Source organism: Squalius cephalus (assembly GCF_949319135.1).
Source record: "Squalius cephalus genome assembly, chromosome: 24".
NCBI lineage: Eukaryota > Metazoa > Chordata > Actinopteri > Cypriniformes > Leuciscidae > Squalius > Squalius cephalus.
Genome location: NC_137145.1, coordinates 4437540 through 4454509, shown reverse-complemented (window position 1 = coordinate 4454509; position 16970 = coordinate 4437540). Strand labels below are relative to the sequence as shown.

Genomic DNA, 16970 nt, shown 5'->3' with positions numbered 1-16970 from the left:
AGATCACTCTGAATTGTAATGTAGACGCATGCATTTTCTGTAAAGCTGCTTTTCACAATATGTATTATGAAAAGCGCTATACAAATAAATGTGAATTGAATTGAATTTTTAACGGCTACATTCGACGTTTTTTCGGATATGCTAAATAGTTTATGTGGTAAAAAATAGTTTAAGTAAAAAAATGCAATCTGACAATATCAACCTGACAATTGTAGGTTAGCACGTCATAGGACAGTTTGATTTGACTCACTCCACTTTCTTGTACGGAATTTCCTTCAGTTGCTCCTCGGAGAGACCGGAAGGATCGATCAGGTCCTTCCTGTTCACAAACATAAAATGATCATCACCGAAGATTGATTTATTAATAACACTAGTGACGAGAGTGACGTTAAACTCACTGGATGTGTTTCCAGAGCTGCTCTTTAGCCTGAACGTCAGGGCTTCGTCTACATCAAGAGAAACAGTTCAAAGACTGGTATAAGACGTAGATCATATCATAGATTTGTAATTATTCAACCCTATAAATCTACTGTATCATATTTGATATGTACAATTTGAAGGCCTGAATAATCAACATGATCAATACTTTGCTGAAAAAAACTGTTGCACACAATCTACACATGCCTTCTGTCCTCTGATTCATAGTTTATACTTTTTTTTTTAGCAACTAAAAGCCTTGTAAAAATGTCCATCTTCAGGTGTTTTTGCTGTGAAATCTTTACTGATTTTAAAAAGCAGATGTAAGAATAACTTTTATATTGCTAGTAATATTTCAATATGGACACCTACTGGACTGAAGCAACTGAACTTGACTTGATTATCCATACATAATTTTATAGAAAAATCATGCGAGTATAAAATATGATCCATCAGTTCCATTGAATATTGAACTGCATTACATTATATGTTTTGAAAATACAGAGCTTTGATCATAAAACTGAGCATTTAAATATCATCTTACCAAGACATATGATTAAAAGTGAAAATATATGATTGAGACATATGATTGAAAGTGAAAATATACGTAGATATGTATATACATTTTATTTAAGTAATCAGCTATACTGATATTAAGATTTAGATTACAAGCTATCAGAATATCATACTTTTTTAGCCATATGCAGTTATCAGCAACTGCATATTCTTACTCAGTTTGGGCCTCTGAATAAAAATAGAGGATTTTTTTCCTCCATATTCTCACTATATCATACTATATTAAAGGCTGATGTATCAAATATGATAGTCGACGAATAAAACATATGCAATCTTTTTTTTTTTTGGTCTAAAGGTTCAATAGCGTTTCCATAGAAACTAAATGATCAGGGGTTAACAGGGTTAATCATTTCACGCTTACGATCGTGAGCGGTGCCGTGAGCGGCGATGGTTGGGATCGTTTGGTGTTTTTTCTTTCTGTCTGCGCAGCACAACCTCCCACTGCGGACCAGAATCCACCATCTCGTTCTCCTGACGGGACCTGCAGCGCACACACACATTCATTACAGAGATTTACTAGTGAATGCACTGAGACTGTCATTCAAATTCATGCTTTCTTTCAGTTTCAGACAGAAAAGATGCCCTGCTTTTCCCAAAGACTTTCCCAATTTCCATTAAAACCATGAATTGCATAATTTATACTGTGCATATATTTCACGAGAGCACCAGGACAGCAGCCCTCTGAATTTCACTGTCCCGAAAGCTCAGTGGATTCACCCACCGGTTTCTTTTTTTACGATGCTCCCTGTTGGAATTCTCGGATTCGCTGCCGCTGCTGGTGTTGCCACGGGAACGGGATCTAAAGGGGCAAATCAGAGGGGTCAAAAGGTGACAGGACAGAACGAAAGAGGGACACACATTCCTGGATCGTTCTAGAATGTTTATCAACATCAGTTTTGCAAAAACAAAATGAAACAAAAAATTGTAATACAAGATTAAAAATGGCATCTGAGCTCCAAATTAGATGTTCTTAAAAATAATTGAGTATGAACCTCTTCTTTATAAAATAAAAAAATTAAAAATTACACATCTCAATCTACATGCATGGTCATTTATTAAACATTTTGGTGAATCTGAGTGTGCTTTCATCTCCCAAAAACTGTGATTCACACTCAGCTGTTTAACACGATTCATTCAGCAGATTTTGCCTCAAAATGCAGTAAATAAATACATAAAATAAAACGGCCAGTGACAAACTTGTCTTGAAAAGAAATATATCAGAAAAACAACGAGCCGTGAGACACCAAACACTGATTGTTTCCTTTTTGCAATATTATATTAGTTGTGAATCTAAAGGAGCGAGTGAATAGAAGTGAACCTCCTCCTGTGTTGCTTGTTGGCCTGTGGGTCGTCAGTGGTTTGACCTCTCCTGGAGAAACAACACAAGGAAGGGCGTTTAAAGAGAAACACTGACCGTTTTATCATCTCAGACAGACAGACAGACACAAACGCCTGCGATGCTTGGAGGATTTATCAGTATTTATTTATCCTCAGCCACTGTTTCATCAGTTCCTCGCGTGTGGAACTAAAAACTCAGAACTACTACTCTTAAAAATAAAGGTTCAGAAAAAAATGGAAAGATTCCATGGAATGTTCTTCATGGAACCATCGATGCCAATAAAGAACCTTTATGTTTGAGAGTGTAGAGTAAGTTTAAGCTCCTTTACTTCCAGACAATGAGACTTTAGCTGAAAAATAATCATTCTAGAAATATCAAATCATGTTTACATGATGCCATTTGTAACATATTCAGGGTGTTATCAATTATTAAACAGACTAAAGGAATAATTCAGAACTCTTTGTGTTTGGCTTCGTAGTACAAAGGACGTTTGCTCCATTTTATTTCCACTAGAGGGAGCAAATGCATCTAGATTCAGAGAGGACTCTCTTTCCAAGAGAGGACGGATCCAATGTTAGGTCTCCTGAGATACCTTCATCTGACTGATATCCCACAATCCTGTGCTTTCTATTCTGTGACAGTTGAGCTAAAAAGTAAAGATTGCATCTGAAAGATGTGTGTAAATGTACATTTTCCACTTCTGATGTGATCTCTAGCGAGAAAATACTATTGTAGAAATTAAATGATTTGCATAGTTTTCAACAAATGTTGTGTTCTATTGTGCTGCAGATCATTACACCGTTCTGAAATCTGTCCGAAATCAGTTTCGTGAGGAACCTTCGTGTGAAAACGCTGCCTGCGAAGTCATTGCCTCTGTTCAAAAGACTCTTAGGTGCTTCCTCAAACTGCATTAAGACTCAAGGGCTGTGTCCGAAATCGCCCCTATACCCAAACAGGGCCCTATTTGAGAGGACAACCATTTGTAGTGGTGTCCGAAACCATAGTGGATGATATCGAGTGCACTCATTAAATCCCATAATGCACCACAATAACAAGTGTACATTTAACAGCTAAAGAATACCCATAATGCACTGTGAGTGTTGCGTGCCGAATGAATTCCCGCGTCTACCCAGAAGATACATTTTCCAAACCGCTGGTCCAATGTGGGTACAGCGTAATATCACACAGGTATAACTTACTCTTATTAAACTTATATAAAACTTATAGCTTATTAATTGTGACCCTGGATCACAAAACCAGTCACATGTGGCACGGGTTTATTTGTGGCAATAGCCAACAATACATTGCATGGGTCTAAATTATCGATTTGTCTTTTATGGCAAAAATCATTAGGATATTCAGTAAAGATCATGTTCCATTAAGATATTTTGTAAATTTCCTACAGTAAATATATAAAACATTTATTTTTGTGAGTGAATGCAGCACAATCGGCAACATAAATGGACAAATTTAAAGGCGATTTTCTCAATGTTTCAATCTTTGTGCACCGTTAGATTTTCAAATATCTCGGCAAAATATTGTCCTATCATAACAAACCTATCATACATGTTGTATGATGTATATATCTCAATTTCAAAAAATGTACCCATGTGACTGGTTTTGTGGTCCAGGGTCACAATTAAGGTTTATACATGCTAGTTTCCATGCCAGAGTTGAAGATAAATCTTTTCATTACTACTGGAGCTGTCAGTTTGCTAAGTTTCAAATGATTGTTAAACAGCACAAACTACACAAAAGCAGAAGCCCGTCCTTCGACTCACAGTCCAAATTCACACACTCGTTTTCATTCACTCCTTCAAGTGGACTATATTAGTGGAGTAATGTAGGGATTAGTGAATGAGGGTATCGGGGGTGATTTCGGACACAGCTAAGGTCATAAATGAGTCTTAATGCAGAAAGGAAATGCATGTGAACACAATGGTGCACCCTTGAGCACATGAGCGCACACCTGCGGCGGGCCGAGTGGGACGTCTCGTTCTCGCTGCCCCCTGAGGGTGAACGTCTGTGAGCTTTTGGGAATTTGGGAGATTTGTTCCGCTCACTGGCCGAGTTGTACAGTCCGCTGAGGAAAAACAAAGACAGGACAGATTAGAGGAGACAAGAATGCACAGAAAACAGAAGCAAACACTACAGTGGCATTAGTTTGTTTATGTGTGCATGGAATACCATCAAATATCACCGTTCATGAATATGAATCAGTGTTATTCAGGGTTATCATCGTTTACTAAAACTATTAAACACATTTCTGTTCATTAAAATATAGCTGAAATTAGGGCTGTCACGATGTTAGATTTTTCACACCACGGTTATTGTGGCCAAAAGAATTCACGATATCGATATATCGCGATATCTATAGAATCTATGGGGGGGGGGGGGGGGGGGTACTCAATCTATGGCAAATTTTTGTGAAGGAAGACAAGCATGTGAAGTTTATCTGGTTTCAAACTGAAGCCAAACACTGTCTGAAGGTTTCCTGAAGAACTGAAAAGCTCTTAAACCTGTTGTTGCACTGGCGCCAATAAAGTCATGCAGATAGCAGATTTGAATAAAAAAATCAAGTGCAAATACAAATACAAAAATAAGATGAGTAAAGAAAACGGGGTTCTTAATTTTAATAATCACCCTTTATTAAATATATGAACACAGAAACCCCCTGTTAACAGTTAATGTCACGTTTCCCATTCCATGATGACTAGTAAAATAATAGCCGCGTCTATGACAACACGAGGTATTGCACACCGGACACGCACTTTCTCAGTTTATGGCCAGCAATATCATTATGTTTAAGGACATTATGGAATTGAGATAATGTCTGTACTATGTTATGATTATACTGTACAATTAAATACAATAGTTGCTGAGTCTGTGATCTGAACACTTTTTTCTGCGCTCTGTGTCGCGGCAGGATTTTGAACAAGGTCCTGAGCCGTTGCTGGGCGCCGCGGACAGACGCCGAATAGAACCGCGCTGTGCTTCTCGTCCGGTGTGTGTACACTCATACAGAATGTGTTCGAATTTTAAAGACGTGGCGCTGCGCTTCTCGTCGGGTGTGCGACCACCTCAAAGGTGCTGTTTTCTTTGAAGCCGAAGAACTCTGTTGTTAATACTGGCGAGCTCAGCTTACTTTTTTTCGGGTGTGGACAGAGTGTTTCACTCTAGCTGCGCGGGCGCGGACGAGCGCTGCGTCTAGAAAACGCCAATATCGCCAATACCGGTATATTGTATTGCTCTAAATTAACACGATGTCGATATTTCATGCTTTGAATATCACGATTATCGTCAATACCGGTATATTGCGACACCCCTAGCTGAAATAAAATAAAATATAAATATGAGTTGGAAAAACTTGAAAATTAGAAATGTTGCCTTGGCAATAAACTGAAAGAAGTTTGTGTTGAAGCACTAAAATTATTAATTGGAAAATTAAACTAAAACTGAAATAAAACTAAATGAACCTAAATAGCAATATTTTAAAAAAATAATAATTATAATAAAATTACATAAGCACATAACGAATTATTAACAAACAAAAACAACAAAATTAACATGAAAACTAAAATTATAAAAATAAAAGGCAATATTAATACAACTATTATAAAACTACTACTAGTTACTGTTAACTAAAACTATCTAAAAAAATGTTTTCTGTAACTGAAAAAAAATTGGATTGGAATAAAATAAAATATAAATATTACATGAAAAACTTAGAAATGTTGCCTTGGCAAATAACTGAAATATGTTTAAATTGAAACTAAAATGACTAAAACTAAAATATAAATTAAATAAATTAAAGCCAAATAGAAATATTAATTTTAATTTTATAAAAATAACAAAAGCGCATAAAATAACTAAAACTTAAACTTAAAGTAGAATAAAGATTTTAAATATGCTCACTCAAAATATGAATAACTACTATAATAGCATACAATTAAACCTAAAAAATTCAAATATGAATGCAAGAGTACCATGGTAAATAAACCTGATATATTGTTAACTTCTGAACACATAATCATGATCAGGACTGTACCTCTGTGGGGCGTCTTCCTCCCATGGTGCACTGGGCTTGTTCTGCTGGTCTGAAGTGCTGTCTGTCTTTGCATTGGGACTTTGGGAAAATACAATGAAACACGATGCAGAATGTTGACGTGTGATAGTTTGCAAAAAGCATGTTTTACTATTTCACAGTTCTCTAAAAAACACTCTGAAATTAGATCTTAGGCCCTGTTTACACCTGGTATTGAGATGTTTTGGTCGATCAGATCACAAGTAGACGAGGGAGACACATTCCCGTTTACACCTGGTGTTTTAATCCGTCTCTTCTGTCCACTTTCAACCACTTCTGTCCTGATTTCTTAGAGGGGAGGGTCTATGGCCAGTAAATATATGGGCTTTTTCAGATCTTTCGATCTTATGGACAAAATAAGCTCACGCAATTTACATATGAATACACTCGGAGACGACGGAAAAACATACGGAGAGAATCAGCTTTAGTTTCTGCTCTGAGCCGCGAGATCACGCCGAGTGAGTGTGTGTTAGAAATCAGGAATGGAGAGAGAACATTGTGTTTGGTACGTTTTTAGTCTTTAAAACAAACTTGGGTCTTCAGCCGATAAAGTTTAAATCCCTTCTGTCTAGAGCTCTTCCCATAATGTTCACTCATTCGGTCAGTAGACGGTCTTTAGTGGCTGTTTGAACACATTCGACCACATGAGCGTCTAATGTGTTTTCCACTCCCTCTGGAAGTGGCAGAAAGTGGACAAGATCAAAATGTTTTAGACCCCGTTTACTCCTGTATTCCACTTGTGATCCGATCGACCAAAACATCTTAATACCGGCTGGAAACAGGGCCTTAGAAGCAGGAAATTCAGCACAGTATCTATTGATATCATTGATGTGGCCGCATTTACACTACATGCTTCAAATGACTCAATTCCGATTGTTTCCTCCCATGTGGCACAGATCGGCTTTGACCCACGAACATGTTATCAAGAAAAAAGCACCTGGATTCGGGTATTTCTCAAATTGGTTTCAGGCCTCATTCAAATGTGGAAATAAATCTGATATGAATCGGATACGTGCATTTGCGTCTGCCATGCAAGCGGACAGATCGGATATTTCCATCAATGCAACTCGTTTGGTGACGGTGGACACCAATCGCGATCACATGACTCTTTTTAATGGTGCAATGGAGGACAAAGGCTCAACCCAATGTTTTGCTGACCTTTAAAGATGGTGCGGATTATCATTTCATCTGCGCTGTTTTTACTTTCTTTTTGGCCTAAGATTTTCCGGGTCAGTTCGTCTACCTTGGGTTGTTTCGGCAAGTGTGTAGTGAATGTAAATATCAGATATGGGTCACTTTTAAAAGATGTAAGCTGGTCATCAAACAAATCTAAATTGGGCATCAAGACCTGCAGTGTAAATGCGGCCTATGAGAAACAATTGAGACCTCATTTCAGAGTGTTTTGAGGAAGAAAGTCATTGTTTGCCATTTAAGAACAATAAAACAGTCTCTGGATGGTTTAATGAAGGAGTTTAATACCTCTTGACTGGTGTAAGTGCTGTGATTTTGGACTGGTTCTCGCTCTTTGTGACCGTCTGGCCTCCGTTGGTCCGTCCTAAAGCACATATTTCCGAAACATGAGTGCTATTGTGGCCAAAGACATCAATCTGATATTAGCGTCTCCATCCAGTTAACCTAATCACACTGGCTGAGTCCATCTGTATCCGCCTCTCACGGCTTTCCTCTGTTGTGTCAAGAGATTGCCGTCTGAAGGCCGTTTGAACAGAACAATGGAGCTGCGTTTGAGCTCATGCGTGGAGGTCAGGTGCGACTCGCTTCACACACACACATTCCTGTCTCAGCCAAGCAACAACAGTGTTGATCTCAATCACATGCCTGTGGAGCGCTGAAGTGAAGGTGGTTTTACCAGCTCAGGTGGAACCAAACTGACCGATCGCACACCTGAGCTGCAGGTCATGTGACACTCAGGGTTTCTTTTAAGGTTTCGTTGTACGAGTCCAAACAGTTGTCAAAGTCCAACAACATGAGATATTCAACGCAATCCTGCCATGAGGAGATGTTGCTATACAGTTGCCAGGGTGTTCTGTGTGGTTGTCAGGTAGTTGCTAGGGTGTTCTGTGTGGTTGCTAGGGTGTTCTGTGTGGTTGCCAGGTAGTTGCTAGGGTGTTCTGTGTGGTTGTTAGGGTGTTCTGTGTGGTTAATAGATAGTTTCTAGGGTATGCTGTGTGGTTGTCATGTAGTTGATAGGGTGTTCTGTGTGGTTGCTACATAGCTGCTAGGGTATTCTGTGTGGTTGCTAGGGTGTTCTGTGTGGTTGCCAGGTAGTTGCTAGGGTGTTCTGTGTGGATGTTAGGGCGTTCTGTGCGGTTAATAGATAGTTTCTAGGGTATACTGTGTGGTTGTCACGTAGTTGTTAGGATGTTCTGTGTGGTTACTACATAGCTGCTAGGGTATTCTGGGTGGTTGCTAGGGTGTTATGTGTGGTTGCCAGGTAGTTGCTAGGGTGTTCTGTGTGTTAGCTAAGTAGTTTCTAGTGTGATTTGAATGGCTGTTAGGTAGTTGCTGAGGATTTATACTCTTGCTACGCAGCTGCTAGCTAGGGTATTTTGTGGTTTGCTACTTGCTAGGGTGTTTTGTGTGGTTGCTATGCAGTTACCAGGGTGTTTTGTGTGGTTGCCAGGTAGTTGCTAGGGTGTTCTGTATGGTTGCTAAGTAGTTGCTTGTGTGTTTTGTATGGTTATTAGGTACTTGCTGGGGTTTTGTAGTTTGTACTGTTGCTAAGTAGCTGCTAAGATATTCTCTGTGGTTGCTAGGGTGTTTTCTGTGGTTGTTATGCAGTTACCAATGTGTTCTGTACAGGTGACAGATAGTTACTAGGGTGTTTTGTGTGGTTGCTAAGTAGTTGCTACTGTGTTTTGTATGGCTGTTAAGTTATTGCTAGGGTATTCTGTGTGGTTGCTAAGGTGTTTTGTGTGATTGCTAGATAGTTACCAGTATGTTCTTTGTGGTTGCTAGGTAGTTGCTAGAGTGTTTTGTGTGGTTGCCATGCAGTTACCAGGCTGTTCTGTGTGGTTGCTATGTAGTTGCTAAGGTGTTTGTATGGTTTCTAGGTAGTTGCTTGAGTGTTTTATGTGGTTGCTAGCGTGTCTTGTGTGGTAGCTAGCTAGGTAGTTGATAGGTTGCTTGTGTGATTGCTAGGTTGTTGCTAATGTGTTTGTAATTTGCTAGGTAGCTGCTAGGGTGTTGTTCTGTGTGGTTGCTAGGGTGGTCTGTGTGATGGATAAGTAGTTGCTAGGGTGTTGTTCTGTGTGGTTGCTAGGGTGGTCTGTGTTATGGCAAAGTAATTGCTAGGGTGCTCTGTGTGTTTGCCAGGTAGTTGCTAGGGTGTTCTGTGTGGTTGCCAGGTAGTTGCTAAGGTGTTCTGTGTGGTTGCAGGTAGTTGCTAGTGTATAGTGTGTGGTTGCAGGTAGTTGCTAGGGAGTAGTGTGTGGTTGCAGGTAGTTGCTAGGGTGTAGTATGTGGTTGTCAGGTAGTTGCTAGTGTGTGGTTGCTATGGTGTTCTGTGTGGTTATCAGGTAGTTGCTAGGGTGTAGTGTGTGGTTGCTATGGTGTTCTGTGTGGTTGTCAGGTAGTTGCTAGGGTGTAGTGTGTGGTTGTCAGGTAGTTGCTAGGGTGCTCTGTGTGGTTGCAGGTAGTTGCTAGGGTGCTAGTGTGTTGTTGGCAGGTAGTTGCTAGGGTGTAGTGTATGGTTGTGATGTAGTTGCTAGGGTGTAGTGTGTGTTTGGTTGTCTCAGAGCACACAATGTTAGACGAGTGTAACAGTAAACGCATCTGACCTGCAGGCGGTGCGCTTCTCTTCTGGTAGGTCTTGCTGCGGGTTCGGATCACCTGTAGGTCGGGTCGAGGGAGAGTCACAGACGGCTCTCTTACTATTTGCGTTGCAGTTTTTCCACTAGAAGCAGAAACACACATTATGTCTTCCTGCATCACTGTAAAAATACATAACATTAAAGGAATGGTTCACTCAAAAATAAACAGCATGTTGTTCCAAACCTGTATGAAATTAAATAAATGATTCTGGGTGAACTGTTCCTTTTACAACTGGTGTTTAGTGGTTGATTCAGTGTTGCAAAGGTGCTGTCAATTTGCCAATTATTTGACCTTCTTTTCTTTTGAGTTTGGCCCACATTTGATGGATGTGACGCCGCCGTTTAAGCTAGTTTGTTTAATGACTAACCCTGAGAATAAAGGACATGAGTCACTGCTGTTTAACAGACGTTCAGTATTATATCACTGTCTGTGACTAATATCTCTGTCTGTACATATTGAATGTAATTTCTCATTAACTCATGTGTTTTTATCTGACTATAGATGTATGACTGCTTCTACACAGTTTAGGGTTGGTAAGATTATTTAATGTTTTTGACAAAAGTTGTGCTACTTAATATTTGAGTGAAAACGGTGCTACTTTATTTTTCTCAGGATTCTTCAATAAATAGAAAGTTCAAAAGAACAGCGTTTATTTTAAATAGAAATCTTTTGTAACATTATAAAAGTCTTTACTGTCACTTTTGATCAATTCAATGCATGCTTGCTGAATAAAATCATTAATTTCTTTAAAAATACCCTTCTGAATTCATTTCATCTCTCTTTTACTAACCTGTAGCGATGCTTCGAGCCCAGAGAGCTGAATTTGGACAGTTTCCTTGTAAGCGAATTAGACTCGTTCTCTGGCATTCTGTAATTTAGATGAACAAGAAAGCTTTAATTTACAGGTTTTTATGTATTTATCCATTCTCCTTTTAATTTGTACTTCTGATGAAACATGGATGCTCCTTTCAAACATCTGTGGAGCAAATCTGTTGTTTACACCCATATTTTAATGAGGTAAATTACAGAACGAGTGTTAAGGAGAGCTTTCCTCTCATTAAAATTCCAAAGCTGGAAACATGCAGCTCTGATAAAACACACATCCCAACCAGCAGAGAAATTAAAAGCCAAACCATAATGAGAGATCAGGCCAGAACTGATGCATGTTGTACAAGACTGTGCTATTGCTGGATAAAACATTCAGAGATCTTTGTGTTAAGATGACAGAACATGATTTGGCTTGTTTTGAAGTCCGGACAGTCCTGTTTCAGCTCAACGGTTCAAGCAAGGTTTGCCACTGAGCTCTGAACAAGTTATATGAACAATAGCAATAGCAAACAACACTAACAATACAATAATTCAGTGACACTTTATAATAAGGATTCATGAACTAACAATGAACAATACTTCTATGGCATTTATTGGTAACACTTTACAATAAGGTTCATTAGTTAACATTAGTTAATGTAGGCTATTAATTAACATGAACTAACCATGAACAATCCATTCATTACAGTATCTTTGTTAATGTTAGTTAATAAAAATACAGCTGTTCATTGTTATGTGCATTAACTAATGTTAACAAGATTTTAATAAAGTATTATTAGTAAATGTTTAAATTAACATTAACAAAGATTAATAAATGCTGTATACAGTGCTATGTATAAGTTTAGACACCCATGCTAAAGTTGACTAAAAAGAGGAATAAAAAATCATCTTTTGGAAATTGAACTTAATGCCTTAATTTAAAAAATTAGGAAAAATCCAACCTTTAAGGACACCAATTTTCTTTGCGAATGAATATTGTATCGTAAATAAATAAATGTTCTTCCTTAAAATACAGGGTGCATAAGTTTGGACACCCCTATGTTAAATTCCCATAGAGGCAGGCAGATTTTTATTTTTAAGTATTTTTATTTTATTTATTTTTTAGGATACTATGCATCCTGATAAAGTTCCCTTGGCCTTTGGAATTAAAATAGCCCCACATCATCACATAGCCTTCACCATACCTAGAGATTGGCATGGGGTACTTTCCATAAGATCATCTCTCAATGCAAATCAAACCAGCTATTAGGCTAACTGAAATAAAACCATGGCAATCTCTAGGTATGGTGAAGGCTATGTGATGATGTGGGGCTATTTTAATTCCAAAGGCCAAGGGAAATTTATCAGGATGCATAGTATCCTGGATCCATGAAGTAACTGGCCTTTAAAAATAAAAATCTGCCTGCCTCTATGGGAATTTAACATAGGGGTGTCCAAACTTATGCACCCTGTATTTTAAGGAAGAACATTTATTTATTTACGATACATTATTCATTCACAAAGAAAACTGGTGTCCTTAAAGGTTGGATTTTTCCAAATTTTTTAAATTAAGGCATTAAGTTCAGTTTCCAAAAGATGATTTTTTATTCCTCTTTTTAGTCAACTTTAGTATGGGTGTCTAAACTTATGCATAGCACTGTACGTGCAGTTCATTATTACTTCATGTTAACTAATATAGTTAACTAATGTTAACTAACGAACCTTATTTTTAAGTGTTACCTATTTATTAATCTTAAGTCAATGTTAATTTCAACATCTACGAACTGTGTATGAACAAACAATGTACAATTGCATTTTTACTAACATGATGTAAAAAAAAGACATGTTAGCTAATGCATTAACTGATGTTAGCAAATGGGAACTTACTGTAAGATGTTAGCAATAATTCTAATAAATGTTAGTATTTTGTTCACACAGTTTGGAGGTGTACATGTAACGTATCTAAATCTCTCTCCCGTCGCTCTTTGTGTTTCCCGATCTTAAGTTTCACACGCGGATTACCAGCTGAAATCTCCAGCCTCCTGCATTCTGTGCGGCGTAAAGCTCTTCTGGGAGCGCTCTGATGAAATAAACACCAGAGACGACTCTGAGCGCGCCAGGCGACGAGGGGAGGATTGAAGAACAGCCCCCGAAAACGAGAGTCTCAGTAAAGCCCCGGGAATCTGAAGGGCCCTTGAGTTCACAGCGTTTCTCTGTGAGAACGTACAGGACGGAGCGCTTTTGGCTTTCTGCACTAAAACAAGAAGCTTAGACAGGATTAAGATGTTTTTAAAGGGCATGAGGTTGTTTGAACTGGTGTAATTTTTAGTATCATTGATATATTAACTTATTTTGAATTAGAAGTATTATTTTTTTATATATATATATTTTATGTTTCATTTTAATTTTATTTAAAACTTTAAAGTGTTTTTGTCATCTATCTATTTTAATTCATAAATATATTTACAATCTCTTGATTGTCGCCAGAATCAAATTTAAGGCTTTAAAGGGATAGTTCACCCAAACATTAAAATTAGCCCATGAAGTCATCCTAGGTGTATATGACATTCTTCTATCAGACGAATACAATCTGAGTTATATTAAAAAATGTCCATAATGGCAGTAAATGGCTGTTTCTGTTTTGAGGTCCATAAAAGTGCATCTATCCATCATAAAAGTGCATCTATCATCATAAAAGTGCATCTATCCTTCATAAAAGTGCATCTATCATCATAAAAGTGCATCTATCCTTCATAAAAGTGCATCTATCCTTCATAAAAGTGTATCTATCCATCATAAAAGTGTATCTATCCTTCATAAAAGTGTATCTATCCTTCATAAAAGTGTATCTATCCTTCATAAAAGTGTATCTATCCATCATAAAAGTGTATCTATCCTTCATAAAAGTGTATCTATCCTTCATAAAAGTGCATATATCCATCATAAAAGTGCATCTATCCATCATAAAAGTGCATCTATCCATGATGAAAGTGCTCCACATGGCTCCGGGGGGTTAATAAAGGCCTTCTGAAGCAAAGCAATGCGTTTGTGTAAGAAAAATATTCATATTTAAAACTTTATAAAGTAAAATAACTAGCTTCTGACCAAGTCTACTTACGCCTAAAGCGCAACTTACGCAACTTATGACGTCAGAAGTAGCGTAGTGCGTCATGGCGTAGAGTAAATATCTCGCATTACTCGCATAGGTTGCGCTTAGACTCAAGTCAAATCCGTATGTTCGTTTGGCCAGAAGCTAGTTATTTTACTTTATAACGTTTTAAATACACGAGCGCATTGCTTCACTTCAGAAGGAGCCATGTGGAGCACTTTTATGATGGATAGATGCACTTTTATGATGGATAGATGCACTTTTATGATGGATAGATGCACTTTTATGAAGGATAGATGCACTTTTATGATGGATAGATGCACTTTTATGATGGATAGATGCACTTTTATGATGGATAGATGCACTTTTATGATGGATAGATGCACTTTTATGATGGATAGATGCACTTTTATGATGGATAGATGCACTTTTATGAAGGATAGATGCACTTTTATGATGGATAGATGCACTTTTATGATGGATAGATGCACTTTTATGATGGACAGATGCACTTTTATGATGGATAGATGCACTTTTATGATGGATAGATGCACTTTTATGAAGGATAGATGCACTTTTATGATGGATAGATGCACTTTTATGATGGATAGATGCACTTTTATGATGGATGGATGCACTTTTATGATGGATAGATGCACTTTTATGATGGATAGATGCACTTTTATGATGGATAGATGCACTTTTATGAAGGATAGATGCACTTTTATGATGGATAGATGCACTTTTATGATGGATAGATGCACTTTTATGATGGACAGATGCACTTTTATGATGGATAGATGCACTTTTATGATGTATAGATGCACTTTTATGATGGATAGATGCACTTTTATGATGGATAGATGCACTTTTATGAAGGATAGATGCACTTTTATGAAGGATAGATGCACTTTTATGATGGATAGATGCACTTTTATGATGGATAGATGCACTTTTATGATGGATAGATGCACTTTTATGATAGATAGATGCACTTTTATGATGGATAGATACACTTTTATGAAGGATAGATGCACTTTTATGATGGATAGATGCACTTTATGGACCTCAAATCAGAAACAGCCATTCACTGCCATTATAAAGCTTGGAAGAGCCAGGACATTTTTTAATATAACTCCGATTGTATTCGTCTGATAGAAGAATGTCATATACACCTAGGATGACTAGAGGGTGAGTAAATCATGGGCTAATTTTCATTTTCAAGTGAACTACTCCTTTAACACTGGCATTCAGAAGTACCACTGAAACAGCACCTCCCACAATTCTCTCCCACAAGTTTATACTCCCTCCCGCCAGCTAAGGTCACTGAATGAGGGACGCCTTATTGTTCCTTTGGAACGAGAGACCAAAATTCACTCTCGAAAACTTTCACAGTCTCTATTCCTCTCTGGTGGAGAGAACTGCCAACCTCCCCACATCCCATCCAGCTTGCTTAAGCCATTAAAGTATCTTACGAATATTGTTGGCTCCTTGACGAACTGCTTTGGATAAAAAGCGTCTGCTAAATGCATAAATGTAAAGTAGCTGACGATAATAACCCTGCATTTGATATCATTTAGAGAATGGTTGTTCTACCTAAAGAAGGTATGATGCTCCACACAGCACTTCCACAGGTTCTTGCAGGCCGTCTTACTGGGAGCTTCAAAGAAGAACGACGTCTCATTACACTGCAAAGAAACAAGGAAGTTATGATATCTGTATGTGCACAGTCAAACCAAAATTTATTCAGACACCTTCAACAATTCGCACATTATTAGAAAATGGTAATAAAATATGACATGAACTCAGTTGATATTTCACTGGTTTTGTCCGTCCTTCTGTTAGACTGTCTCACACATGAATTATGTTGAATATCTGTCAGCTGTTAAATTTAACTACACAATTAGATAATACCAGTTTAGCTCAACCAATTACCAAGCAATGCTTCATTTTGTTCAGTCTGTGTGTAAAAAGAGCATTAGCAATTAAAGAAAAAAACATTGGTCAGGTCAAAGTGTCTGAATAATTTTTGGTCCCAAATGGTAGTCACTGTATGATGAATTTTTGGGTATAATATGTCACAGTTTACTTTATTTTGCTATCCTCACTTGCATAAATGTCCTGCACCCACTAGTACAACAAATATTACAAATGATATTTGGTGTCTGAATCATTTTTGGTTTGACTGTATATCTGATGTCCCATCACCAGTGGTCATGTGCTCTAGTCAGTCTGTTCTCACTAGGTTAGGTGAAGAGGGTCATTAAGGGCCGAGTCCTCGAATGAGAAGACGTCTTCGCTCGCAGGTTAAATTAACCCCTGGAGGAAACGGGTCAAGGAAGCTTAAGGCCAGTCATAACACTCGATCAATAATGGGATTTTCATTGACTCCTCATGAAGGATCTTCCTCCCAGCGGTCAGGATTGGGGGAAATCGATGTCATGGAAGCAGTTGCAATAAAGTAAATTAAAGCAGTTATATATGAATTTTGTTGCTTGCTTTGAATGGAGAAACAAAGTCTCAGTATAGTGTTGTTGAATACAGGCCAAATATATTTCTATAGCTCTCACAAAACACATGGTTTCAAAACGCTGTACACAAAATCATGATGTTAATGTTTATAATATCTTCATCCCTTATAGTCACATTGTCAGACTAGTGCGGGGCGATAGTATAATGCAATGTTTGCATGTAAATGAAAGGGATTTTGAGATCACACATCTGAAACACATCTATAATTTGTTATATAATTTACTGTGATTTTCTATTAAAAAGAAGACTTACATCTCTGCCCATAACCCGCAGCT

General features: G+C 37.8%; 1 protein-coding gene across 3 annotated transcripts in view; it reads right to left on the bottom strand.

Moving 5' to 3' along the window:
* Window positions 1-16970, bottom strand: part of epb41l4a (erythrocyte membrane protein band 4.1 like 4A) — a 55331-nt gene that overhangs the window by 6902 nt on the left and 31459 nt on the right. For 2 of the 3 annotated variants that reach the window (XM_079861216.1, XM_079861217.1), the window contains exons 9-20: window positions 16948-16970; window positions 15760-15851; window positions 11038-11115; window positions 10214-10329; window positions 7896-7971; window positions 6381-6458; window positions 4302-4415; window positions 2312-2362; window positions 1715-1792; window positions 1355-1474; window positions 399-446; window positions 251-319 (exon numbers count right to left, since the gene is read on the bottom strand). The exon at window positions 16948-16970 is cut by the window's right edge and continues 41 nt beyond it. In XM_079861216.1, coding sequence (XP_079717342.1) covers window positions 251-319; window positions 399-446; window positions 1355-1474; window positions 1715-1792; window positions 2312-2362; window positions 4302-4415; window positions 6381-6458; window positions 7896-7971; window positions 10214-10329; window positions 11038-11115; window positions 15760-15851; window positions 16948-16970 — 943 coding nt within the window. The remainder of the gene's footprint in view (window positions 1-250; window positions 320-398; window positions 447-1354; window positions 1475-1714; window positions 1793-2311; window positions 2363-4301; window positions 4416-6380; window positions 6459-7895; window positions 7972-10213; window positions 10330-11037; window positions 11116-15759; window positions 15852-16947) is intronic. The other variant, XM_079861218.1, reaches the window with a different exon arrangement.